General features: G+C 44.6%; 2 protein-coding genes across 2 annotated transcripts; both read left to right on the forward strand.

Annotated features, from left to right (window-relative positions):
* Window positions 1–4,605: 4,605 nt before the first annotated feature.
* On the forward strand, window positions 4,606–12,294 carry LOC134340080 (keratin, type II cytoskeletal 8-like). Its single transcript, XM_063036909.1, has 9 exons — window positions 4,606–5,085; window positions 5,219–5,427; window positions 5,977–6,037; window positions 6,121–6,216; window positions 6,306–6,470; window positions 6,572–6,697; window positions 7,184–7,404; window positions 7,941–7,990; window positions 11,755–12,294. Exons 1-9 carry the CDS (start codon window positions 4,699–4,701, stop codon window positions 11,907–11,909), a joined length of 1,470 nt encoding a protein of 489 aa, XP_062892979.1. The 5' UTR covers window positions 4,606–4,698; the 3' UTR covers window positions 11,910–12,294.
* A 9,652-nt stretch (window positions 12,295–21,946) lies between these two features.
* Window positions 21,947–26,866, forward strand: LOC134340125 (keratin, type II cytoskeletal 8-like). The gene is made up of 9 exons (XM_063037004.1): window positions 21,947–22,439; window positions 22,573–22,781; window positions 23,331–23,391; window positions 23,475–23,570; window positions 23,660–23,824; window positions 23,926–24,051; window positions 24,538–24,758; window positions 25,295–25,344; window positions 26,204–26,866. The coding sequence occupies exons 1-9, from the start codon at window positions 22,041–22,043 to the stop codon at window positions 26,359–26,361; spliced, it is 1,485 nt and encodes a 494-aa protein (XP_062893074.1). The 5' UTR covers window positions 21,947–22,040; the 3' UTR covers window positions 26,362–26,866.
* Window positions 26,867–27,358: the final 492 nt, after the last annotated feature.

A 27,358-nucleotide genomic window follows, 5' to 3' on the forward strand; every position in this document is an offset into this window, starting at 1 on the left:
TATTGCACTTGCTCTGTAATATTCATGTCACGGTCCCGGCCGTCCCTTCTATTTATTCCTGATGTTCTCCAAATTCCCTTTTCCCGCGTGTTTCTCCAGCTCCCCGTCTGTGTGTGTGTGTTTGTGTGTGTGCAACACACATCAAAGTTGCTGGTGAACGCAGCAGGCCAGGCAGCATCTCTAGGAAGGGGTGCAGTCGACATTTCAGGCCGAGACCCTTCGTCAGGACTAACTGAAGGAAGAGTTAGTAAGAGATTTGAAAGTGGGAGGGGGAGGGATGGAGCCAAGAGCTGCACAGTTGATTGGCAAAATGGATATGAGAGGATCATGGGACAGGAGGTCCGGGGAGAAAGACAAGGGGTGGGGGAAACCAGAGGATGGGCAAGGAGTATAGTGAGAGGGACAGAGGGAGAAAAAGGAGCATGCGAGAAAGAATGTGCGTATAAAAATAAATAACAGATGGGGTACGAGGGGGAGTTGGGGCATTAGCGGAAGTTAGAGAAGTCGATGTTCATGCCATCAGGTTGGAGGCTGCCCAGACGGAATGTAAGGTGTTGTTCCTCCAACCTGAGTGTGGCTTCATCTTTACAGTAGAGGAGGCCGTGGATAGACATGTCAGAATGGGAATGGGATGTGGAATTAAAATGTGTGGCCACTGGGAGATCCTGCTTTCTCTGGCAGACAGAGCGTAGGTGTTCAGCAAAGCGGTGTCCCAGTCTGCGTCGGGTCTGGCCAATATATAGAAGGCCACATCGGGAGCACCGGATGCAGTATATCACCCCAGCCGACTCACAGGTGAAGTGTCACCTCACCTGAAAGGACTGTCTGTGGCCCTGAATGGTGGTAAGGGAGGAAGTGTAAGGACACGTGTAGCACCTGTTCCGCTTACAAGGATAAGTGCCAGGAGGGAGATCAGTGGGGAAGGATGGGGGGGACGAATGGACAAGGGAGTCACGAAGGGAGCGATCTCTGCAGAAAGCAGAGAGGCCGGGGAGGGAAAGATGTGCTTAGTGGTGGGATCCTGTTCGAGTTGGCGGAAGTTACGGAGAATAATATGTTGGACCTGGAGGCTGGCGGGGTGGTAGGTGAGGACCAGGGGAACGCTATTCCTAGTGGGGTAGCGGGAGGATGGAGTAAGAGCAGATGTACGTGAAATGGGGGAGATGCGTTTGAGAGCAGAGTTGATAGTGGAGGAAATAAGTAAATGTTCTTGGCGTTTGTGTATGTTTGTGTGTGTGTGTGTGTGTGTGTGTGTGAGATTGTGTGTCGGCACGGTGGGCGTGGCGTTCCTTTTGTTCTCCCGGGCTTCCTGATTGCGGCGTACCTGAATCTCATCTAACCTGCAGAATAAGTACCCCGGCTTTCCATCCACTCATCGCCAGATCGTTGCTTCAGCCAGTGTGCTAGTTCACGTCCTAGGCCGCTTCCAATTGTGTATTCTAGATTTTCTTTCCACGCTGTTGTCTGCCGGTGTCAACTCTGTCTCTCTGTGTCAGTGCCTTGAATTTGGGTTCACCCGTTCGCCTCAACAATTCTGTATTCCTTTTGTACTACCTCGAAATTATTACGTTTGGATACCCTGTCTGGATGGCGTGCAAAGCAAAAGCATTTCTCTATATCTTCTCAGTACATGTGACAATATCAAACCAATAACTTGCACGTGTACTACCATCAGCTCATATTGGAAGCTACTGAGCCAATAGGCTGGTCCTGGACTTATTTCATAATTTACTGGCATAATTTACATATTACTATTTAAATATTTATGGTTCTATTACTATTTATTATTTATGGTCCAACTGTAACAAAAACCAATTTCCCCTGCGATCAATAAAGTATGACTATGCCTATGACTATTATTAGCTTCCAAATGAAACCAAATTGGAGAGGACCTGCTGCATTGTGCATCTGAAGAGAATTTGACGCCAAGCAGCTCAGCATGGTTGGAGAAAACACAGACACCCAGACATTGTCTTTACTTCCCACAAAGAAAGTGGCATTGTGCTCGCACAAGAAGAAAATCATACTTTCGGAATTCTCCAAGATCTGTTGTTAGATCCATTGGACATCAGCTGCCCTTGATCAAATCCAAGCAGAAATGTCATTGGAGGCATATTAGACAGTTTTGTAACACATATAGAGGCAAATATGAAGCATGTTCAACTTGTGACCTCAGTCAACTGCTTCGCCAAATCGGTAATTAAAGCACAGGGAAAGCTTGTGAGGGAAGATATATGCTACATTAGCCAATTGGCATAGCTTTTCCAAATTGTAGCAAGAGGGTAATAAAAGGCAACAATTCTGATGGACACAGAGAGACAAAGACAATAGCATATAATAGGCAAGAATTGTGAACATCTTTGTGCGGTATCATGAATAATGCACTAACCTGGAAGACCTCTGGCCTGGTAGAAAACTCCTTAATAACTTCTCTTTTGATTCCTCCCACTTTCCACAAGCAAAGGTGTAGTCAAGGGCACACTCATAGGCCCCAGCTAAGGCTACATGCACCAGTCCTTACTCCAAAGCTATTCTGGCCTTTCAGCCTACACTAGCATTGAGGTTTCACCTAGCAGGACCGCAGTCATTTTAATTGTGCTGCTTCCCTTCATTAAAATGACAAGTTTGCTTACTTTAGTGAATATTTGTTTTTTTTTTCATTCATTTACAGAAAGTGAACATCCTACAGGAAATAAATATATTTTCAGAACAGCATTTATTCTTTTGAATTATTTAGATGCCTAACTACCACCAATATCTGAAAGTTTTAAGGGCCCTTGAAAACATCAGTAGCCAAAACGCCATCAGGGTGGTTCTCTGGCAGGGCCTTTGTTTCCACTGTCTACATCCTGTGGCCTGCTCCATCTTACGTAACAGCTACAAAAGGGAGACTGCCAGGACTAGTGAGCTGCGTGGTACGTAGACACTGCGCAAGAGATGAATGTGAAGTGCAGACCAGCTCCAGCATCCACTGACTCGGTCAAACATATGGGATGGGAAGAGGATGAGAAAGTGGAGCTGAGGCCAAGATCAGGCAGCCATGATACTGTAGAATTGTGACCCTGTAGTGACAGAGACTGGGAGGAGACATGTGGACATGACAGAGGGTTGCAGATGGTGGGATCTGATAGGAGATGAAGGTGAAACATGGAACCGAATAAGGGAGGTGGGGAGGGCAGTATGGTGGAAGTTCCAGGTGTCAGGGAGCATGAAATGTGTGAAGTTTTGAGGAAGTAGAGAGGCTACAGAAGGACAGACAGATTAGGAGAATAGACAAAGAAATGGCAGATGGAACACAGTTTGGGGAAGTGTATGGTCATGCACTTTGGCAGGAAAAAATGAAAGGGTTGACTATTTTCTAAATGGGGAGAAAATAGAAAAAACTGAGATGCAAAGGGACTTGGGAGTCCTTGTGCAGGATTCCCTGAGGGGTAACTGGCAGGCTGAGTCTGTGGTGAGGAAGGCAAATGCAATGTTGGCATTCATTTCAAGAGGACGAGATTATAAAAGCAAGGTTGTAATATTGAGACCTTATAAAGCACTGGTGATGCCTCACTTGGAATATTGCGAGCAGTTTTGGGCCCCTTATCTTAGAAAGGAAGTGCGGAAACTTGAGAGGATGCAAAGATCGCTCACACAAAAGATTTCAGGATTAAACGCTTGTCATATGAAGAATGTTTGATGGCCTGGGCCTGTATTCACTGGAATTCAGAAGAACGAGGAGTCACCTCATTGAAACCTATCAAATGGCGAAAGACCTTGATAGAGTGGACGTGGAGAGTATGTTTCCTATGATGGGAGAGTCTAAGACCAGAGGACACAGCCTCAGAATAGAGGGGTGTCCTTTTAGAATGGAGGTGAGGAGGAATTTCTTTAACTAGAGTGGTGTATCTGTGGAATTCTTTCCCACAGACAGCTGTAGAGGCCAAGAGTTTACGTATATTTAAGGCAGAGGTTGATAGATTCTTGATTGGTCAGAGCATGAAGGGATTTGGGGGCAGATGGGCAGGAGACTGGGGCTGAGAGGAAAATTGGATCAGCCATGATGACATGGCGGAGCAGACTCGATGGGCCAAATTCCCTAATTCTGCTGCTATATCTTATGGTTTTAAACTACCCATAGGGAATATGAGGTGCTGTTCCTCTAGCATGATCCTAGCAATTCAGGAGTCCAGGGCAGTCAGGTCGGTATGGGAATTCGGAGGGCAAGTAAAATGACCGGGAACCGGGAGCTGCTTCCAAAATGTCCCAGCATGCCTTGCAATGCTGGAGATACTCTGAATCTACCACCTACCTGTACAATGTATCTCAACCACCGTGGGTCAGGTGGGTTGGGCAGTCAAACTGACACTTAATGGTCGTTTCTCCGCTCTTGATCGGCGTTGCTTGAGCAACTGGAGGGAGCTCTTCTTGTTTCCCGGACTCGCTCATTCTTGCTGACGCCAGTTTGGCCCGAGGCACCGAGAGCGGTTACCGTGCACAAGCGGACAGGTTGGAACCCATGGGAGAGGGTGTGCCGAGCTCCTCCTCTATCTCGATGTCACCATGCCCATTTCTGTCAGCTGACACCCCGACCAAGCCCAGATCCGCACTGCTCATAAAAGCAGCTCAAAGCCGCTCTCACCTGCGCCAGCAGTTCAGATCGGGACTGATCGCTCCAGCAAACTCGTAACCAGAGAACAAAACTCTAATTTCACCATGAGCGTCCCTTACACCCAAAGGTCCTTTAGACAGACCACGCAGCTTTCAGGCGGCCCATCGATGCGGTCTAGTGTTGCCGGCTCCGTGGGGTCGTCGCGAAGAATTAGTAGCAGAAAGGCGATGAGTGTGTCTGGAGCTGGAATTGGAACAGGTATCGGAGGGTCAAGACGTATGCTTTCTGGCTCATCGATCAAGCTTAGTTCAGGCTACAATTCAGGTTACGGTTCAGGTTTAAGGTCAAATTTCAGTTCTAGTTCGATGATGCCGGCCCTTGATCTAAGCGCCCCACTACCACAAAATGACACCAGTCTGCAACAAGTTCGTATGCAGGAAACGAGGGAGCTGACTACGCTCAACAACCAGTTCGCAAGTTTCATAAACCAGGTACCGTACCGTATCCAGCTCTGTCTGTAACCCGCTGCTGCGCCTGTCTTGGCAGCATTGTGCAAATGTCTCTTTTCACTTCCTCGCCAGCTCAATGCAAAAATCTAAGCGTGTGTTCATTCCTCACCCGCAGGTTCGCCTTCTCGAACAGCAAAATGCTCAGCTGAAGGTCAAACTGGAGCTTCTGAAGAGGCAGGGGACCTACACCTCCAACATCGATAACATGTTCCAAACTTACATTGACAACCTCAAGAGGCAACTGGAAACTCTTGGGCAGGAGAAGCTGAAGTTCGAATCGGACCTTGTGCAGATGCAAGGTCTAGTTGAGGACTTTAAGGGCAAGTAAGTGTACTGTCTCCCACCAGGATTTCCCAACTCGTCCCGTATCTGTTCACTGGTTCAGAGAAAAAAAAAGAGCGGAATCGGGCAAATCGTGGGCGGGGTAAACGTTCGAACAATTCCCGGTTACAATCAGCTATTTTCCATTGGGTTTCTTTGTAACCTAACAGCAGCTAGTGGAGGTCTGGAAGCTGGGTCGGGCAAGTGCCCGTCGGGGAGAGCTCCGTTAAGACTGAGGTCTGGATAGAGAGGTGTCACTCAGAGCTCAGGGAGTCACCGAAATAGCCGTCAGTTCAGGGACGGCAGCGTATGTTGTTTCATTCCGTCGAGGCGCGGCACGGTCGACCTGTCTGGCGTAGCGGGATGCTGTGTCTTGCGGAATCAAATGTCAGGAAGAGCGGTGCACACACGGGGATAAATAGAAGTGTGAGGAAATCATGGCTAAGCAGCAGGGAGCAGGGAGTTCCGACAACCAGCATGGCCCTGTCGAAGAAATGGGACAGAAATGTTGATTTCCAAGGGATTGCCAGTAACGTCAGTGGTTCATTTCAGATACGAAGATGAAATTAACAAGAGAACTGAAATGGAAAACGAGTTTGTCATGGTGAAGAAGGTGAGCACTATTTTCTAGCTCTCTGCAGGACCATATCAGTGGTCTTCAATAGATTTACAAACCTTGTGCCCTACTCTCTCCAGGATGTTGATGAATCCTACATGAACAAGGTGGAATTGGAAGCAAAACTAGAAAGCCTGACTGATGAAATTGAATTCCTGAAGACAATCTTCCAAGAGGTAAATATGCTACATGGTGCAAGAGCCTTCTGGTCCTTTTGCTGTTCAATTCCATCTCCTTACACTAGTTTTGCTCTGCCCATCTTTAGGAAATCCGTGAGCTGGAGTCACAGATTCAGAACACTGCTGTCAGCGTGCAGGTGGACACTAGCCGCAACCTGAACATAGACCAGATCATCAGTGAAGTCAAGGCCCAATACCAAAGTATGGCAGATAAATGCCGTGATGATGCCGAGAACTGGAAAAAGGCGAAGGTGAGCTCCAGCTCCAGCCCCACGTAGAAGTGCATTGATAGCTCTGACCTCTGTGCTGGGAGGAGAAACCCTTACTGACGTCTACCAGTGTCTCCTTGCAGATGGTGGAACTCAGCACAATGCCTGGAGGTCATGCGGAAGAAGTGCGAGTGATCAAATCGGAGTGTAATGATCTGCAGAATCGCATCCGTAAGCTGACTGGGGACATCGAGTATCTGAAGCAGCAGGTAAGTCAGGAAGTGAAAGCAAACAAGAGATCTTGGTTGCGGCCTAACGACGGTAGCAAAATGTCTTTCCTCTCAAGTCCCGAGTTCTAATGCAGCGACACGACCCAAATGGTCAATAATTCTTTTTGCCTTCACGGATGCTACTTCACCCGCTGATCTTCTGCAGTAGTTCTGCTATTTTCTTACTCCAGACTGCAGCATCTGCCGTCTCTTGCATCTGCACTTTTCTCTTCCCAGCCCAAAGCAAATGACCAAGAGACAGCTGAAACACAGGTCAATCTGAGCTAAATCATACACTGGGGAACTTTCAGTAGTAACAACCTGGCTGGTTCCTTCCACTGTAACCCTGGTGAACTCGATTACTCCTAAGCCAATCTGCAATACTCTACTCTCAGTATGGCTCTTTCCGATAGCAGGGTGGGGATGTTGGCAAGGCTTCATGTTATAATCTGCAAAAATGTCCACACTAACCTCTGTGTGACTCAGCGTTTGAAACTGGAGGCTGCGATCGCTGAAGCAGAGGAACGTGGCGAGATGTCTCTCAAAGACAGTAAACAAAATATCGTTGATCTGCAAGAAGCCATCAGGAAAGCAAAACAGGAGATTGCCAAGCAAACTCGTGAAATCGACGAGCTGATAAATGTCAAGCTGGCTCTGGATATCGAAATTAACACCTACAGTAAACTACTGGCGCAAGAGGAAATCAGGTAGGGCTTTGGTCTTTTCCAAGTTGCAGATATCACACTGGGTTGATGCCACAGTCCTGCGTACTTGCAGATTACAATCTGTACAGGCTCTTTATTGCACTCTTCATTCCTAGAGTCTTTGTCTTTAATGGGGCATTTGGTCCAGGGAGCGGCACTTACTTTTGTTTAAAGGCTGGTTTTCATCTGACCCCAGAAATACATCAGACTCACTCTCCGAATGAACATCTAGTCAGTGATTCAGTCACCACTAGGTGAACTCTCCCCTGATGCTGCAGTGGATGAAGCATTGTACAACATAAGCAGGCTGACGAATAGCTCCCTGCGCACACTGACGAGGCTACTGCTGTTCACCAGCAGCACTGGAACTTACAGAATCAGTGTCTCGGGCAAGGCTCGACAGAGTCAATGTGCCCATCAACTTCACCCATGCAGCTCATTGCTGCTTTCAGAAGGAAACCCTTGGTAACTTGAAAAAGATATATTTCTGAACATCCTAGAAATGGCTGTTGTTACACAAGTGTTTCCTTTATCAACAGGATGGTAGAAGGCGTCAAAACCCTCAGCGTCCAACAAGTTTCACAGCAAGGTAAGAGAACGTATAATCCTTGCTTGAGATTTTAACTACTGACCAAAACACAAAACGCAAAATGAAAAATGGAATATTCTGGAAATATTCTTCGTTCTTCTCCAAGTCTTGATACCTCATTGTTCTGTTTACAAATCATTCTGTTGTACATTTTCAGAGCAGTGGTACTCATTTCTGTGATTGTATTTCTTATGAATGTTTTCCAAATGATTTTCCTGAATTGATATCATCAATGGTTCACTGTCCTTTGTTGCTCTCTTCTCCCTTTCACATGCTCTAAAATTACTCTTCCCAAAAAAGGCTCACATTTAACATTTCCTTCTTATAAATCAACACCCTCTTTGACATCTTTCTGTTGCCTTCAGTCCTCAAATGTCCCGTTGCGTCCTAAATTGGGGTTGAATGACACCCTGACACCCCATACGATTGTGACCATGGTCAGCAATGCCTCTTTGTCCTTTCTTTACCTGTCTGCAACAAAAGATGCCATTGCTTGTTTAATCATCGTCCAATGATAGGAAACAGCTTCTTACCCCAGGCCATAAGACGAATGAATTCCCTGCCACCTCTCAGGTCTCATCACACATGAAGCACCAGTAGCGTTATACTGTTTACTTTTTAACTTGTGTTGTCAATGCACCCTTATTATTTGTTAATTTATTTGTGGCTATATTACTTTATGTGTTCTGTGCCAGTTGTATATACCATGTTGTGCACTTTGGTAGGAGTACTGTTTCGTTTGGCGGTATACATGTGTACGATTGAATGACAATAACCTTGAACTTGAACAATGCTTCACCTTTGAATAGTCCTTCCCTGTTCTCATTTGGTAGGCAGATTATTTCCTATAATCCAAAGTCTGCAAAGGCCTATTTCTCACCTATGATCATGATCTCAGTGATAGCATCCAAAACCGAGCATCGCATTCCTCTGATACTGTGAAAAAATGCAGATGCTACAAATATGAAATTTAAAAATTACACTGGAAATACGCAGCAGGCCAGGTAGCATCCAAGGGAAGAGCAATAGAGTCAATGTTTCATGTCAAAAGTCGCTCATCAGAACTGAGAAAGAAAGAAAGTAAGAGTTTTAAGTTGCCAGGAAGGTGGGGGACAGGTCAATAGGACCAAGGGAGTATCTCAGATAGGGGGAAGCCAAGATTGCTATTTAGATAAGTTGTTGGCGTCACCCAGTCGACGGGTTAATCGGGGCAGTTAGAGAGTGAGAATACAAAGAGAGGAGCTTGACAAGGTGTGAAATGTCAGGCTGTCTGACGTGTCCAGTCGGCCAGGCCTACTTTTAAAGTGAGGTAAATCAGTGTGCAAATAGAGGAATTAAGTTCCCTTATGTCGCCGTACTCAGTTTCAAGTGGAGAAGGCAGCAACATGGCCCAGACAGAAAATGAGTTGCAAAGCGCATGTTGGTCCTCCTTATATCAGCATATTATAAATTGAATATTAGAAATTGAAGCCACAGACAGAGGTCAGAGTGGGAGATGGATGGAGAGTTAAATAGGCAACAAAAGGGAGCTTTGGTCACTCCTGGTGCTCTGCAATGTTGTCACTCCGTCTGCAGCTGGTGGAGGAAACCACACTGTGAACACTGAGTGCAAGACACTAGATTGAAAGAAGTGCAAGTGAATTGTTGCTCCAACTTGAGGGACTGTTTGCATCCCCAGACACTGGGAAGGAAAGAGGTGAACGGACAGGTGTAGCATCTCCTGTAATTTCACAAAACACGCAGTGACATTGGGATAGAAGACAGTTGCCCAGGGAATCACAAAGGGAACAGTCTCGTTTACATGATGAAAGGCAGGGAAGGTATGGACGTATCCAGTTGTGGAATATTGTGGAAGCTGGTGCAAATTGTAAAGGATGAGCTGTTAAACACTGAGCTGGTGAGGTGGAAGATAATGACTAGAGGATCTCTGTCCTTGCTCTGTCTGACAGGTGAGGGATGGAGAGCAGAGATGCAGGAAATAGATGAACTACGGCCAAAAACTCCATTGACTGTGGTAGAGGAGAAAGTACAGGTCATGGTAGAAGTCATTTTAGAAACACATGAAAGTCTTTAACAATTCCTGCAATAAGTTTATTTTCAATCAAAGCTACCGTAGTCTTAGTGGCCACTCTTATTAGGTACCTGCTCATGGTCTTCTGTTGCTGTAGCACATCCACTTCAAGGTTTAACCATTATGTGCCTTTCAGATGCTCTTCTGCACACCACTGTTGTGACACGTAGTAATTTGAGTTACTGTCGTCTTCCTGTCAGCTTCAACCAGTCTGGCCTTTCTCCTCTGACTTCTCTCATCAACAAGGCTTTTTCACTCACAGAACTTCCACTCACTGATTGTCCTTGTTTTGTGTACCATTCTCTGTAAACTCTAGAGACTGTTGTGCACGAAAATCCCAGGAGACCAGCAGTTCTTGAGATACTCAAATTATCCCGTCTGACACCAACAATCATTTGGGTCAACGTCACTTCGGTTACATTTCTTCCCCCATCTGATGTTTGATCTGAACAACTGAACCTCTTGAACATGTCTGCATGCCTTTGTGCACTGAGTTGCTGCCACATAATTGACTGATTAGATATTTGCATGAGCCAGCAGGTGTACAAGGTGTGCCTAATAAAGAGGCCACTGAATGTATGTTGTCCATTTTATAAATTATTCTACCCCCCATCATCTTTTGTGCTCACTGACTTATAGAAACATAGAAAATAGGTGCAGGAGTAGGCCATTCGGCCCTTCGAGCCTGCACCACCATTTATTATGATCATGGCTGATCATCCAACTCAGAACCCCGCCACAGCCTTCCCTCCATACCCCCTGACCCCCGTAGCCACAAGGGCCATATCTAACTCCCTCTTAAATATAGCCAATGAACTGGCCTCAACTGTTTCCTGTGGCAGAGAATTCCACAGATTCACCACTCTCTGTGTGAAGAAGTTTTTCCTAATCTCGGTCCTAAAAGGCTTCCCATCTATCCTCAAACTGTGACCCCTCGTTTTGGACTTCCCCAACATCGGGAACGATCTTCCTGCATCTAGCCTGTCCAATCCCTTTAGGATCTTATACGTTTCAATCAGATCCCCCCGTCAATCTTCTAAATTCCAACGAGTACAAGCCCAGTTCATCCAGTCTTTCTTCATATGAAAGTCCTGCCATCCCAGGAATCGATCTGGTGAACCTTCGTTGTACTCCCTCTATGGCAAGGATGTTTTCCTCAGATTAGGGGACCAAAACTGCACGCAATACTCCAGGTGTGGTCTCACCAAGGCCTTGTACAACTGCAGTCGTACCTCCCTGCTCCTGTACTCGAATCCTGTCGCTATAAATGCCAGATAAATGCTATAAATATTGGCTCCTAAACTGATATACCTCAGTTTTAGGATCTGAGTCTTCAAATCTTTCCATAGCATTGATCTTCCCTATCTCTGTAAACGACTCTGCACACCCTGAGCCATGACTGATGGGATGCCACTCATGGATAAGTAGTTCCTACATTTCAGTGATTTCTTTCTCAAAATTTCATTTCCACCTTTTTTCTCTTTCCTGTAAAATTTATCATTTCAAAATGCTTTGATATATCTGTATACATAAAATCTTAGAGTCAAGCATTTGCTTACTAAAAGTTACCTGAAGCACTTGGGGCTGTCTTTCTCTGTTAAGATTGCGACCTGCTTGATGTCATTGCAATTGTTTTCTCAATTTCAGGATCCATATTCTAAAGTGTCTTTTTCCTTTCCTCTCCCTTTTACAGGAAGTTTTGGGGATTTCAGCAGCGCAAGTAGTGGTATGTCTGGCTACCTCAAAGGGGGCAGTGAGATGGAAACTGGTGGAAAAAGAGCAGTAATTCTGAGCTCAGTGCAGCAGACCTCTACAAGCAGAAGTGGATCTTCAATCAATCAGTTATAAACTACTGTCAGTTATGTCTCTGGTGACTCTCTTGCCAGTTTTTATACTTCATTCACATAGCCTGTTCAGTGAAGTGGTTAACTTGTTTAGATTAACTTTCTGCCTGATCTTGGAATTCTACTCAATTTTACATCGTTAAGCAACATGAAATTAACTGATACACAGCAAACGTCAAGTTAGTCTGTAACTTGGGTTTGTGGGAAAAGTGGAAAGTTCATCCTTTACTTCTTGGGCCTTTGAATATAGGAAATTAATCAAAGTTTTAGATGTGGTGCTCTGATTTGTGATTTTGACTCACTTTATGTTGGGGATTTATCTTTTGTGGCATTTCTGTAATACTGAATAAACTGAAATTTTTGAATCTGCCAATCTGGACTCTTTCTTTCCTTAAGCACATTATTCAAGTACTGAAAAGAGAAACCATCATACCTTTGTCAGAAATTCAAGAACTTTGAAATAATTTGTAAGTTAGAGGAAGGTTACTGAAAAAAACATAAAATATGTCTAAAACTATCACACAAGTCCAAGCATAGCAGCCAGCTAGCTCCTCCTTCACCAAAGAAGTTACTTTTACATTGTCTTAGAGAACATATTTATCGACTTATTGAGATACAGCGCGGAACAGGCCCTTTGAGCCCTTCAAGCCATATTGCCCAATTTTTAACACTAGCCTAATCATGGGACAATTTACAATGACCAATTAACCTACCGACCTGTACGTCTTTGGACTGTGGGAGGAAACTGGAGCACCCGGAGGAAACCCACGCGGTCACAGTGAGAACATACAAACTCCTTACAGGCAGTGGCGGGAACTGAACCTCAGTTGTCTACACTGTAAAGCATTGTGCTAACAACTGCACTACAGTGCCATTGGAATCTGATAAAAAAATTTTAATCGCATGAATATTCTCCTTTCTCTCAAGAGTTCTGAGCATCGTAAAGGCTGCCCAGTTGAAAGGTATAGTGAGAGACACAAAGGATCAGAACAATCCCATGGGAAACAGTCCAAGTTGAATGAGGAAAGTAACCTTCATCTATGGGCAGTGAGCGTCCTGGATGAAACAGTCTCTCACCTGTTTCAAGTTAGTATAGGCCTGCAATTTCCAATCTCCAGTTTACAAGAAGAACTACAAAGCATATCCATAGAAAGTGATAGTACAAGAGATTAGGGTAATAAAATAGGTGTAGGTTATGCTTGCCTTCATTGGTCAGGGTATTGAGTTAAAGTTGGCAAATCAGTTGTAGCTACACAAAACTTTGGCTAGGCCACATTTGGAGTATTTTGTCCCATTCTGGTTTCTGCACTGCAGGAAGAATGGAAGGACTTTGGACCGAGAATGTATAAGAGATTCGCCAGGATGCTGTATGGATTGGAGAGTATTCGATGTGTTGGTGGCTGAGGGGGCGACATGATAAAGAGTATATAAAATTATGAGAGGTAAAGATCGGGTAACTAATCAGAGTTTTTTACCAGGTGGAAATGTCAAATATTGGAGGACATACGTAGATTTAAGGTGAAAGTAGGAAAGTTTAAAGAAAATGTACAAGTCAGGTTCTTTATACAGAGAGTGGTGGATGCCTAGAATGTGCTGAAACACTGGTTGTTGGAAGTAGACAGGATATGAACATTTTAGAACCACTTATGCAGCCACGTGAACAGGCAGGGAATGTAGACAATTTGCAGGAAGATAGGATGAATTGAAAATTGGAAATCACTAACAAAACAAATTACAACGGGAGATAAACAAGGCATCTCAAAGGGCAAAGTGACAATAGTCAGATTTCAATATGCAGATAGATTGGGAAAATCAAGTTGATGCTGGATTCCAAGAGAGGATTTGTAGATTGCGGACAAGATGGCCCTTTTAAAGAATGTGGTGCTTGAGCCCACTAGGGAAAAAGGCTATTCTGGAATGGGTTTTGTGTAATGAACCAGATTTGATGAGGAAGCTTAAAGTAAAGGAACCCTTATGAGACAGTGATCATAATATGATAGAATTCACCCTGCAATTTGAGAGGGAGAAGCTAAAGTCAGATGTATCAGTATTCCAGTGGAGTAAAGGGAATTACAGAGGCATGAGAGGGGTGCTGGCCAAAGCTGATCGGAAGGAAACATTAGCAGGGATGACGGCAGAGCAACAATGGTTAGAGCCTCTGGGAGCAATTTGGAAGATACAGGACAGATACATCCCAAAGAAGAAATATTCTAAAGGCAAGTGGCTGACAAGAGAAGTCAAGGCCGACATAAGAGCAAAACACAGGGCATATAATAGAAGGAAAATTAGTGGGAAACTTGAGGAGTGGGAAGCTTTCAGAAATCAACAGAAGGCAACTAAAATAGCCATAAGGAGCTAAAAAATGAGCTACAAAGGTAAGCTAGCCAACAATATCAAAAACGATATCAAAAGTAGCCTCCCATAGTGCGTGAGTCTCAGAGCAGAGGGTATACACTCAGGATAGAGGGACGTCCATTTAGAATGAAGATTAGGAGAGATTTCTATAGCCAGGGGGTGGTGAATCTGTGGAATTTGTTGCCATAATTGGCTGTGGAGGCCAGGTCATCAGGTGTATTTAAGGTGGGGGTTCATAGATTCTTGATAACTCAGAGCATCCAGATAGTATGTTTTATATGTAAGGGGTTTCTTCTTTTATGTCTTCTTTTATGGCTTCTTTGTTATGTTATAATTAAAATGGCTTCTTTGTTATGTTAAATGCTGAGAAAGTTCTCTCGCTCACAGCTTGTTTGGGTTATCATGTTGATAAGAGAACAAATGAACCAGTGGGCATCCACGTTATTCTTTCTAGTGTGTCTGTAAGTTATTATGATGCGTGGGTTTTTGGGGAGAAGGCGCGATGGACACAGAGAGGATGGACAATCTGCTGTGAGCTGGCTAACGGGGTCGGACCCGAGCAGGAGTCCAAGGTCGGGGGTCTTCGGTGAGGAGAGGAGACGGCGACAGACTCGTGTGGAGCGTCTGGTCGACCACCGTGGTTGGTCCCAGGCGGCACGTCGGAGTGGTCAGAGGGGAACGAATGGTGAAGAGAGGATCGTTACTAGAGCTCCAACTGTTTGTGCATGAAGAGATTGAACTTTGATAAGTGTGGCGCCTTTTATTTCCTTTTTATATTTTATGTCTATTCATTATATAGTTCCAGTAATCTCTATAAACTGTCATTCATTTTATCATATATGGTGTATTGTCTGTTATTTGGCGGGGTGGGGTACATCACACAGCATCCACGAAAACTTAATTACCCAGTTTGGCGGGGCCGAGGGCTGTTTCCCGAGATGACAGAAAGTTGAGCGACCCTAAGGCTTGCCAGGGGGGCTTACATACAGAATCTGTGCAAATTGGTGAGGGTCATCAGGGACATGCTGAGGTTCCTTAGAATTCTGAGGAAGTAGAGGCACTAATGTGCTTTCTTGGCTGTATCATCCACGTAGCTGAGCCAAGACAAATTGTCGGTGATAAGAACACCTGGTCATTTGAAACTCCCAACCATCTCCACTACAGCACCATTGATAGACATGGGTGTGTTCTCCACCCCACTTCTTGAAGTCATTGAAAGATCAAACACATTATTGGGATGTGACTGCAGCATTATCAAAGGTTCCAGTGCCCTAAATTTAGTAAAGTACACAGAGTGGAAGTTGCATACGATTGCTTTTAACTGGAGTAGCTATTGCACATCTAACTCTGCTCCAGCTTGCACATTTGGTGCCTCTCTGAGTCATACCTCAGCCATATTTATAAACTCGATTCTGGCCAGGTGCTTAATCATACCCCATTCACCCATTTACCTCCCGGCCATTTTCTGACTGCACGTTGCAGGACCATGTTCATATCGATGTTTCCTGCCCACATCCAGCTGCATACATGGCCCAGTTCCCAGCTTTGTCCTTGGGCGTGAAGGAGGGAGTCAATATCCCTGCTGTCATTAATGTAAGGTTCTGTTCTCAGCAATTTGCTGAGGATCGATGGCTAAGCCAGAAGTAGGTGAGCTTGGCAAGTTAGTAGTTGCCATCTTGAGCATGGTTAAAGCTATATATGCAGCTGATCGTCCCCCACCATCAGCTTCTCTGTGATCTTCTCTGCCAATAATTCACTAATGGCAGTGTAAGTGGCTTTTTGAGGGCAAACAGATCATCTGTTGGAATCTCACCATGGATTATGCAACTTGACAGCAAGAGATGAAATACTGCAGATCATGAAGTAACGTGCATAATCCTGAGCACAAATAAAGCTGATGCCTTGAGAAAACCAGGATAGTGATTCTAGGGCCTTGTACCAAAATCTCCAACTACACACTACTGATTTCCCAACAATATCCTAAGCCTGGTTTCATCTTCTGAATTAAGCATAGAAAATAAAGTGCCACTGCTATCTAAATGTCAACAACAATACTTTCATTATTGAGATTGGCAAAATACATACAATAAATGTGTACAAATTCCATGTGTTTGCTAGGTGAAAATGTATTGTCAACCTTGAACCTGATTTGTCAACCTGTATTGCACTTGCTCTGTAATATTCATGTCACGGTCCCGGCCGTCCCTTCTATTTATTCCTGATGTTCTCCAAATTCCCTTTTCCCGCGTGTTTCTCCAGCTCCCCGTCTGTGTGTGTGTGTTTGTGTGTGTGCAACACACATCAAAGTTGCTGGTGAACGCAGCAGGCCAGGCAGCATCTCTAGGAAGGGGTGCAGTCGACATTTCAGGCCGAGACCCTTCGTCAGGACTAACTGAAGGAAGAGTTAGTAAGAGATTTGAAAGTGGGAGGGGGAGGGATGGAGCCAAGAGCTGCACAGTTGATTGGCAAAATGGATATGAGAGGATCATGGGACAGGAGGTCCGGGGAGAAAGACAAGGGGTGGGGGAAACCAGAGGATGGGCAAGGAGTATAGTGAGAGGGACAGAGGGAGAAAAAGGAGCATGCGAGAAAGAATGTGCGTATAAAAATAAATAACAGATGGGGTACGAGGGGGAGTTGGGGCATTAGCGGAAGTTAGAGAAGTCGATGTTCATGCCATCAGGTTGGAGGCTGCCCAGACGGAATGTAAGGTGTTGTTCCTCCAACCTGAGTGTGGCTTCATCTTTACAGTAGAGGAGGCCGTGGATAGACATGTCAGAATGGGAATGGGATGTGGAATTAAAATGTGTGGCCACTGGGAGATCCTGCTTTCTCTGGCAGACAGAGCGTAGGTGTTCAGCAAAGCGGTGTCCCAGTCTGCGTCGGGTCTGGCCAATATATAGAAGGCCACATCGGGAGCACTGGATGCAGTATATCACCCCAGCCGACTCACAGGTGAAGTGTCACCTCACCTGAAAGGACTGTCTGTGGCCCTGAATGGTGGTAAGGGAGGAAGTGTAAGGACACGTGTAGCACCTGTTCCGCTTACAAGGATAAGTGCCAGGAGGGAGATCAGTGGGGAAGGATGGGGGGGACGAATGGACAAGGGAGTCACGAAGGGAGCGATCTCTGCAGAAAGCAGAGAGGCCGGGGAGGGAAAGATGTGCTTAGTGGTGGGATCCTGTTCGAGTTGGCGGAAGTTACGGAGAATAATATGTTGGACCTGGAGGCTGGCGGGGTGGTAGGTGAGGACCAGGGGAACGCTATTCCTAGTGGGGTAGCGGGAGGATGGAGTAAGAGCAGATGTACGTGAAATGGGGGAGATGCGTTTGAGAGCAGAGTTGATAGTGGAGGAAATAAGTAAATGTTCTTGGCGTTTGTGTATGTTTGTGTGTGTGTGTGTGTGTGTGTGTGTGAGATTGTGTGTCGGCACGGTGGGCGTGGCGTTCCTTTTGTTCTCCCGGGCTTCCTGATTGCGGCGTACCTGAATCTCATCTAACCTGCAGAATAAGTACCCCGGCTTTCCATCCACTCATCGCCAGATCGTTGCTTCAGCCAGTGTGCTAGTTCACGTCCTAGGCCGCTTCCAATTGTGTATTCTAGATTTTCTTTCCACGCTGTTGTCTGCCGGTGTCAACTCTGTCTCTCTGTGTCAGTGCCTTGAATTTGGGTTCACCCGTTCGCCTCAACAATTCTGTATTCCTTTTGTACTACCTCGAAATTATTACGTTTGGATACCCTGTCTGGATGGCGTGCAAAGCAAAAGCATTTCTCTATATCTTCTCAGTACATGTGACAATATCAAACCAATAACTTGCACGTGTACTACCATCAGCTCATATTGGAAGCTACTGAGCCAATAGGCTGGTCCTGGACTTATTTCATAATTTACTGGCATAATTTACATATTACTATTTAAATATTTATGGTTCTATTACTATTTATTATTTATGGTCCAACTGTAACAAAAACCAATTTCCCCTGCGATCAATAAAGTATGACTATGCCTATGACTATTATTAGCTTCCAAATGAGACCAAATTGGAGAGGACCTGCTGCATTGTGCATCTGAAGAGAATTTGACGCCAAGCAGCTCAGCATGGTTGGAGAAAACACAGACACCCAGACATTGTCTTTACTTCCCACAAAGAAAGTGGCATTGTGATCGCACAAAAAGAAAATCACACTTTCGGAATTCTCCAAGATCTGTTGTTAGATCTATTGGACATCAGGTGCCCTTGATCAAATCCAAGCAGAAATGTCATTGGAGGCATATTAGACAGTTTTGCAACACATATAGAGGCAAATATGAAGCATGTTCAACTTGTGACCTCAGTCAACTGCTTCGCCAAATCGGTAATTAAAGCACAGGGAAAGCTTGTGAGGGAAGATATATGCTACATTAGCCAATTGGCATAGCTTTTCCAAATTGTAGCAAGAGGGTAATAAAAGGCAACAATTCTGATGGACACAGAGAGACAAAGACAATAACATATAATAGGCAAGAATTGTGAACATCTTTGTGCGGTATCATGAATAATGCACTAACCTGGAAGACCTCTGTCCTGGTAGAAAACTCCAAACATTTCTTTGGAACCCGAGATACTTTGTAAACATGGGTTGCAATGTTTTTTACAGTTTCAAATATATTTATACAAACAATGTTGATTAACAACTTAAAAAAAATGTATTGACCTTCTAGGGTATGTGCTTTCTGTTTAGAAATCTTTATATCTCCTTGATGTGTCAATCATGGTGCATAATAACAAATTGCACCATTTCAAGTTCAAGTTAATGGAATTCACACAGCCATCTCCATTTATGAAATGTTGCTTGAAAAAATGCTTTTCAGGGTCAAATCCCTTTCATTAGACAATCACTACCTATATTCTGACACATAAATTGATGCGATTAAGCATTAACACTGATCAGTCGTATTGGAGTATTTCAGCATAAATTTACAGCAAATGAAGCATTTGTAGTGTTGCACCCGTCAGGAGAAACAATTTTTTTTCTGTAGTTAGCAATTTTCATCACACGCAGCTGAGTTCTTGCACCAACGAGTGGGTTCCTCTGAAACCCAGGTTTCAGACCGACCTGAATGAGGACATGAAGTCCAGGAGGTTTCTCACATTCTTTCCGACCCCTGTGCCACAAAACCATCAAGTACGGTAAATATATGATGGTATTGCATCAGTTAACAAGATAATCCTTTTGAGACAGCAGAAAATAATGTTTGCTGAAAATTCTATACATCTAAGAGAATTACCGCATAATGGTCTTTGGGCCCTTAGCATTTCTCCGGAATAATGATGCAACCAGTTACTCTCTGTCAACGTGAGAAAATCTGCAGATGCTGGAAATCCTGAAGAAGGGTTTCAGCTTGAAATATCAACTGTTTACTCCTTTCCGCAGATGCTGCCTGCTGAGTTCCTCCAGCATTTTGTGTGTGCAGTCCTCTGTCAACACTGTTCCTCTGCCTGGCAGAGCATGTCCTTACCCTTAATAACTTCTCTTTTGATTCCTCCCACTTTCCACAAGCAAAGGTGTAGTCAAGGGCACACTCATAGGCCCCAGCTAAGGCTACATGCACCAGTCCTTACTCCAAAGCTACTCTGGCCTTTCAGCCTACACGAGCATAGAGGTTTCACCTAGCAGGACCGCAGTCATTTTAATTGTGCTGCTTCCCTTCATTAAAATGACAACTTTGCTTACTTTAGTGAATATTTGTATTTTTTTTCATTCATTTACAGAAAGTGAACATCCTACAGGAAATAAATATATTTTCAGAACAGCATTTATTCTTTTGAATTATTTAGATGCCTAACTACCACCAATATCTGAAAGTTTTAAGGGCCCTTGGAAACATCAGTAGCCAAAACGCCATCAGGGTGGTTCTCTGGCAGGGCCTTTGTTTCCACTGTCTACATCCTGTGGCCTGCTCCATCTTACGTAACAGCTACAAAAGGGAGACTGCCAGGACTAGTGAGCTGCGTGGTACGTAGACACTGCGCAAGAGATGAATGTGAAGTGCAGACCAGCTCCAGCATCCACTGACTCGGTCAAACATATGGGATGGGAAGAGGATGAGAAAGTGGAGCTGAGGCCAAGATCAGGCAGCCATGATACTGTAGAATTGTGACCCTGTAGTGACAGAGACTGGGAGGAGACATGTGGACATGACAGAGGGTTGCAGATGGTGGGATCTGATAGGAGATGAAGGTGAAACATGGAACCGAATAAGGGAGGTGGGGAGGGCAGTATGGTGGAAGTTCCAGGTGTCAGGGAGCATGAAATGTGTGAAGTTTTGAGGAAGTAGAGAGGCTACAGAAGGACAGACAGATTAGGAGAATAGACAAAGAAATGGCAGATGGAACACAGTTTGGGGAAGTGTATGGTCATGCACTTTGGCAGGAAAAAATGAAAGGGTTGACTATTTTCTAAATGGGGAGAAAATAGAAAAAACTGAGATGCAAAGGGACTTGGGAGTCCTTGTGCAGGATTCCCTGAGGGGTAACTGGCAGGCTGAGTCTGTGGTGAGGAAGGCAAATGCAATGTTGGCATTCATTTCAAGAGGACGAGATTATAAAAGCAAGGTTGTAATATTGAGACCTTATAAAGCACTGGTGATGCCTCACTTGGAATATTGCGAGCAGTTTTGGGCCCCTTATCTTAGAAAGGAAGTGCGGAAACTTGAGAGGATGCAAAGATCGCTCACACAAAAGATTTCAGGATTAAACGCTTGTCATATGAAGAATGTTTGATGGCCTGGGCCTGTATTCACTGGAATTCAGAAGAACGAGGAGTCACCTCATTGAAACCTATCAAATGGCGAAAGACCTTGATAGAGTGGACGTGGAGAGTATGTTTCCTATGATGGGAGAGTCTAAGACCAGAGGACACAGCCTCAGAATAGAGGGGTGTCCTTTTAGAATGGAGGTGAGGAGGAATTTCTTTAACTAGAGTGGTGTATCTGTGGAATTCTTTCCCACAGACAGCTGTAGAGGCCAAGAGTTTACGTATATTTAAGGCAGAGGTTGATAGATTCTTGATTGGTCAGAGCATGAAGGGATTTGGGGGCAGATGGGCAGGAGACTGGGGCTGAGAGGAAAATTGGATCAGCCATGATGACATGGCGGAGCAGACTCGATGGGCCAAATTCCCTAATTCTGCTGCTATATCTTATGGTTTTAAACTACCCATAGGGAATATGAGGTGCTGTTCCTCTAGCATGATCCTAGCAATTCAGGAGTCCAGGGCAGTCAGGTCGGTATGGGAATTCGGAGGGCAAGTAAAATGACCGGGAACCGGGAGCTGCTTCCAAAATGTCCCAGCATGCCTTGCAATGCTGGAGATACTCTGAATCTACCACCTACCTGTACAATGTATCTCAACCACCGTGGGTCAGGTGGGTTGGGCAGTCAAACTGACACTTAATGGTCGTTTCTCCGCTCTTGATCGGCGTTGCTTGAGCAACTGGAGGGAGCTCTTCTTGTTTCCCGGACTCGCTCATTCTTGCTGACGCCAGTTTGGCCCGAGGCACCGAGAGCGGTTACCGTGCACAAGCGGACAGGTTGGAACCCATGGGAGAGGGTGTGCCGAGCTCCTCCTCTATCTCGATGTCACCATGCCCATTTCTGTCAGCTGACACCCCGACCAAGCCCAGATCCGCACTGCTCATAAAAGCAGCTCAAAGCCGCTCTCACCTGCGCCAGCAGTTCAGATCGGGACTGATCGCTCCAGCAAACTCGTAACCAGAGAACAAAACTCTAATTTCACCATGAGCGTCCCTTACACCCAAAGGTCCTTTAGACAGACCACGCAGCTTTCAGGCGGCCCATCGATGCGGTCTAGTGTTGCCGGCTCCGTGGGGTCGTCGCGAAGAATTAGTAGCAGAAAGGCGATGAGTGTGTCTGGAGCTGGAATTGGAACAGGTATCGGAGGGTCAAGACGTATGCTTTCTGGCTCATCGATCAAGCTTAGTTCAGGCTACAATTCAGGTTACGGTTCAGGTTACGGTTCAGGTTTAAGGTCAAATTTCAGTTCTAGTTCGATGATGCCGGCCCTTGATCTAAGCGCCCCACTACCACAAAATGACACCAGTCTGCAACAAGTTCGTATGCAGGAAACGAGGGAGCTGACTACGCTCAACAACCAGTTCGCAAGTTTCATAAACCAGGTACCGTACCGTATCCAGCTCTGTCTGTAACCCGCTGCTGCGCCTGTCTTGGCAGCATTGTGCAAATGTCTCTTTTCACTTCCTCGCCAGCTCAATGCAAAAATCTAAGCGTGTGTTCATTCCTCACCCGCAGGTTCGCCTTCTCGAACAGCAAAATGCTCAGCTGAAGGTCAAACTGGAGCTTCTGAAGAGGCAGGGGACCTACACCTCCAACATCGATAACATGTTCCAAACTTACATTGACAACCTCAAGAGGCAACTGGAAACTCTTGGGCAGGAGAAGCTGAAGTTCGAATCGGACCTTGTGCAGATGCAAGGTCTAGTTGAGGACTTTAAGGGCAAGTAAGTGTACTGTCTCCCACCAGGATTTCCCAACTCGTCCCGTATCTGTTCACTGGTTCAGAGAAAAAAAAAGAGCGGAATCGGGCAAATCGTGGGCGGGGTAAACGTTCGAACAATTCCCGGTTACAATCAGCTATTTTCCATTGGGTTTCTTTGTAACCTAACAGCAGCTAGTGGAGGTCTGGAAGCTGGGTCGGGCAAGTGCCCGTCGGGGAGAGCTCCGTTAAGACTGAGGTCTGGATAGAGAGGTGTCACTCAGAGCTCAGGGAGTCACCGAAATAGCCGTCAGTTCAGGGACGGCAGCGTATGTTGTTTCATTCCGTCGAGGCGCGGCACGGTCGACCTGTCTGGCGTAGCGGGATGCTGTGTCTTGCGGAATCAAATGTCAGGAAGAGCGGTGCACACACGGGGATAAATAGAAGTGTGAGGAAATCATGGCTAAGCAGCAGGGAGCAGGGAGTTCCGACAACCAGCATGGCCCTGTCGAAGAAATGGGACAGAAATGTTGATTTCCAAGGGATTGCCAGTAACGTCAGTGGTTCATTTCAGATACGAAGATGAAATTAACAAGAGAACTGAAATGGAAAACGAGTTTGTCATGGTGAAGAAGGTGAGCACTATTTTCTAGCTCTCTGCAGGACCATATCAGTGGTCTTCAATAGATTTACAAACCTTGTGCCCTACTCTCTCCAGGATGTTGATGAATCCTACATGAACAAGGTGGAATTGGAAGCAAAACTAGAAAGCCTGACTGATGAAATTGAATTCCTGAAGACAATCTTCCAAGAGGTAAATATGCTACATGGTGCAAGAGCCTTCTGGTCCTTTTGCTGTTCAATTCCATCTCCTTACACTAGTTTTGCTCTGCCCATCTTTAGGAAATCCGTGAGCTGGAGTCACAGATTCAGAACACTGCTGTCAGCGTGCAGGTGGACACTAGCCGCAACCTGAACATAGACCAGATCATCAGTGAAGTCAAGGCCCAATACCAAAGTATGGCAGATAAATGCCGTGATGATGCCGAGAACTGGAAAAAGGCGAAGGTGAGCTCCAGCTCCAGCCCCACGTAGAAGTGCATTGATAGCTCTGACCTCTGTGCTGGGAGGAGAAACCCTTACTGACGTCTACCAGTGTCTCCTTGCAGATGGTGGAACTCAGCACAATGCCTGGAGGTCATGCGGAAGAAGTGCGAGTGATCAAATCGGAGTGTAATGATCTGCAGAATCGCATCCGTAAGCTGACTGGGGACATCGAGTATCTGAAGCAGCAGGTAAGTCAGGAAGTGAAAGCAAACAAGAGATCTTGGTTGCGGCCTAACGACGGTAGCAAAATGTCTTTCCTCTCAAGTCCCGAGTTCTAATGCAGCGACACGACCCAAATGGTCAATAATTCTTTTTGCCTTCACGGATGCTACTTCACCCGCTGATCTTCTGCAGTAGTTCTGCTATTTTCTTACTCCAGACTGCAGCATCTGCCGTCTCTTGCATCTGCACTTTTCTCTTCCCAGCCCAAAGCAAATGACCAAGAGACAGCTGAAACACAGGTCAATCTGAGCTAAATCATACACTGGGGAACTTTCAGTAGTAACAACCTGGCTGGTTCCTTCCACTGTAACCCTGGTGAACTCGATTACTCCTAAGCCAATCTGCAATACTCTACTCTCAGTATGGCTCTTTCCGATAGCAGGGTGGGGATGTTGGCAAGGCTTCATGTTATAATCTGCAAAAATGTCCACACTAACCTCTGTGTGACTCAGCGTTTGAAACTGGAGGCTGCGATCGCTGAAGCAGAGGAACGTGGCGAGATGTCTCTCAAAGACAGTAAACAAAATATCGTTGATCTGCAAGAAGCCATCAGGAAAGCAAAACAGGAGATTGCCAAGCAAACTCGTGAAATCGACGAGCTGATAAATGTCAAGCTGGCTCTGGATATCGAAATTAACACCTACAGTAAACTACTGGCGCAAGAGGAAATCAGGTAGGGCTTTGGTCTTTTCCAAGTTGCAGATATCACACTGGGTTGATGCCACAGTCCTGCGTACTTGCAGATTACAATCTGTACAGGCTCTTTATTGCACTCTTCATTCCTAGAGTCTTTGTCTTTAATGGGGCATTTGGTCCAGGGAGCGGCACTTACTTTTGTTTAAAGGCTGGTTTTCATCTGACCCCAGAAATACATCAGACTCACTCTCCGAATGAACATCTAGTCAGTGATTCAGTCACCACTAGGTGAACTCTCCCCTGATGCTGCAGTGGATGAAGCATTGTACAACATAAGCAGGCTGACGAATAGCTCCCTGCGCACACTGACGAGGCTACTGCTGTTCACCAGCAGCACTGGAACTTACAGAATCAGTGTCTCGGGCAAGGCTCGACAGAGTCAATGTGCCCATCAACTTCACCCATGCAGCTCATTGCTGCTTTCAGAAGGAAACCCTTGGTAACTTGAAAAAGATATATTTCTGAACATCCTAGAAATGGCTGTTGTTACACAAGTGTTTCCTTTATCAACAGGATGGTAGAAGGCGTCAAAACCCTCAGCGTCCAACAAGTTTCACAGCAAGGTAAGAGAACGTATAATCCTTGCTTGAGATTTTAACTACTGACCAAAACACAAAACGCAAAATAAAAATGGCAATTTTTGGTTGGACTTTGATCACTCCTCAGTTGTAATGAGAAAAGAAAGGCTGGCATTTCACATTCTCACCTTTCCATTAGTTGTGAATACTGATTGATTGTTTTTCAATCTTGAACTCATTATGTTCTATTTTTCAGAGGTTTCTGGTTCTGATCAGTATTTCCAGCATTGTCTGGCTTCTTTTATCAATTATTATTAAAACAGATAAAAATTCTGTACATACAGCAGTCTGAAATTTTAATTCAGCACCCTTGAAGGAAATATCACGTAAACCTTTGAATCTTAAAAATAAGCTGTATTTGTCACATATACATCAAAACAGAGAGAGAGATGCATCGTTTGTGTCAAATCACATCAGTAAGGATTGTGCTGAGGGCACAAGTTTTGCCATGGTTGTGGCGCCCACATGCCACGCCAACAACTTACTAACTCCAACTGTAATGTGTTTGGAGTGTGGGAGAAACCCAGGATACCAGATGAAAAGCCATCAGCATCACAGAGAGAACGTACAAACTCCTTACAGCAATGGGAATTGAGCCCCGATCAGTGAGAGCTGGCACTGATTGCGCTAACTGCTAGACTACTGTGCTACCCTATTATTAAGGCAGTTATACTTAATGACAAGATCAACAACTGTTTAGCGATGGCTGAAGAAGCCATTTCTTCTCATACTGTTTTGGATAAGTTCTTTGCAGTTTTCAAAGTGCTGTTGCAAATGTATGAAGGATATTGAATAATTTTCATGAAAGAATCATAAGTGTTAAATTTGAATATTTAAAATATAGGTAACTATGGCAACTCCGCTTATCAGAGTGGTCTGGGTGCAATGGAAACGTCTCGCATCGCAGGACAACGAACAGAATCCTCTAAGAACATACTGGTGAAAACAGTGGAGCAGTTGGATGGTGTTACAGTTTCATCAACAATAAGTGCTTTGCAATAATGAATTATGAGTCTTGAGCAACTAAACCATTTTATTTCCTTCTCTTGTTCATTTGCCATCTTTATTTGAGAGTTCAGTTCTGTTAATTCTAGCTTTGCAAATTTAGAGAATTGTTCATTTTTTAAATGCTGGCACTGTAAAATCCCTTGCATATGTCTTGAGATCTCTGTTAGGGAGTGACTGGTCCAATATGCTGATATTCTTCATTATTGATCAATCTATTAGATAAACACAGGCTATACAAACCAATAGATTCACATGAATTGTGCAATGTAATTTCAGTAACAATATATTGGATGAAATTTTGAATAGCTAAGAAGCGGTATATTATAGTGTTAAGATGTGAATGATTTAGTAAATGCTTGACTTGCTGTCACTTTGGTTCTGAGAGATTGACAACAAGATGCAAATGTGTAGAGGTAGGTTTCAGAATAAACTTTTCAATATGTTATCACTTGAATTGTTGGTTGCTTTAAAATAAGAAATAAACAAGACTACCTTCAAATGGATCTGTTTCATGATTCTTTATCTCCTTATTGCTCACATCATTTTCAATCAAACATGAAAGATGTCTTTTCTTCCATCAAAATTTGTTGTTTTTTATTTACCACATTTCCTGAACTGAAAATCATGCAGAGCAAAATTTTTTTTTCCCTGTTTTTTTCAGCTCCCATTTTAGATTGTAGCTTACCTTTAACATGTGTCACAATTTCTGATTTTTCACCTCATAATTAGTATATACATATATTTCTTTTATTCAATGATTCCTGGAATGTTCTTTATATGGCTGTCATTATGTAAGAAACCAAACAGTAAAGGGTTTGAGGGTTCTTAGTTTACTTGAAGAAACAAGGTTAAAGCCATACTGTAAACACCCATGAACATCAATATCACTCTCAGATTACAGTTCATAGAAAGCAAAGCTACCTGGTTCCTTCTCCTCAAGAAAAATACATGGAATGTGGTAGTAAAGTTTGAATAGAAAATATGAGTGGGA

This window comes from Mobula hypostoma, chromosome X1 (genome assembly GCF_963921235.1).
Source record: "Mobula hypostoma chromosome X1, sMobHyp1.1, whole genome shotgun sequence".
Taxonomy (NCBI): Eukaryota; Metazoa; Chordata; class Chondrichthyes; order Myliobatiformes; family Myliobatidae; genus Mobula; species Mobula hypostoma.

Coding starts and splice junctions, on each gene's coding strand:
- LOC134340080 (XM_063036909.1), top strand. CDS start 4,699: ATGAGCGTCCCTTACACCCAAAGGTCCTTTAGACAGACCACGCAGCTT. Junction 6,471..6,571: donor AGAACTGGAAAAAGGCGAAG/GTGAGCTCCAGC, acceptor GTCTCCTTGCAG/ATGGTGGAACTCAGCACAAT. Junction 7,991..11,754: donor CCAACAAGTTTCACAGCAAG/GTAAGAGAACGT, acceptor TCCCTTTTACAG/GAAGTTTTGGGGATTTCAGC.
- LOC134340125 (XM_063037004.1), top strand. CDS start 22,041: ATGAGCGTCCCTTACACCCAAAGGTCCTTTAGACAGACCACGCAGCTT. Junction 22,782..23,330: donor GTTGAGGACTTTAAGGGCAA/GTAAGTGTACTG, acceptor GGTTCATTTCAG/ATACGAAGATGAAATTAACA. Junction 24,759..25,294: donor CTGGCGCAAGAGGAAATCAG/GTAGGGCTTTGG, acceptor CTTTATCAACAG/GATGGTAGAAGGCGTCAAAA.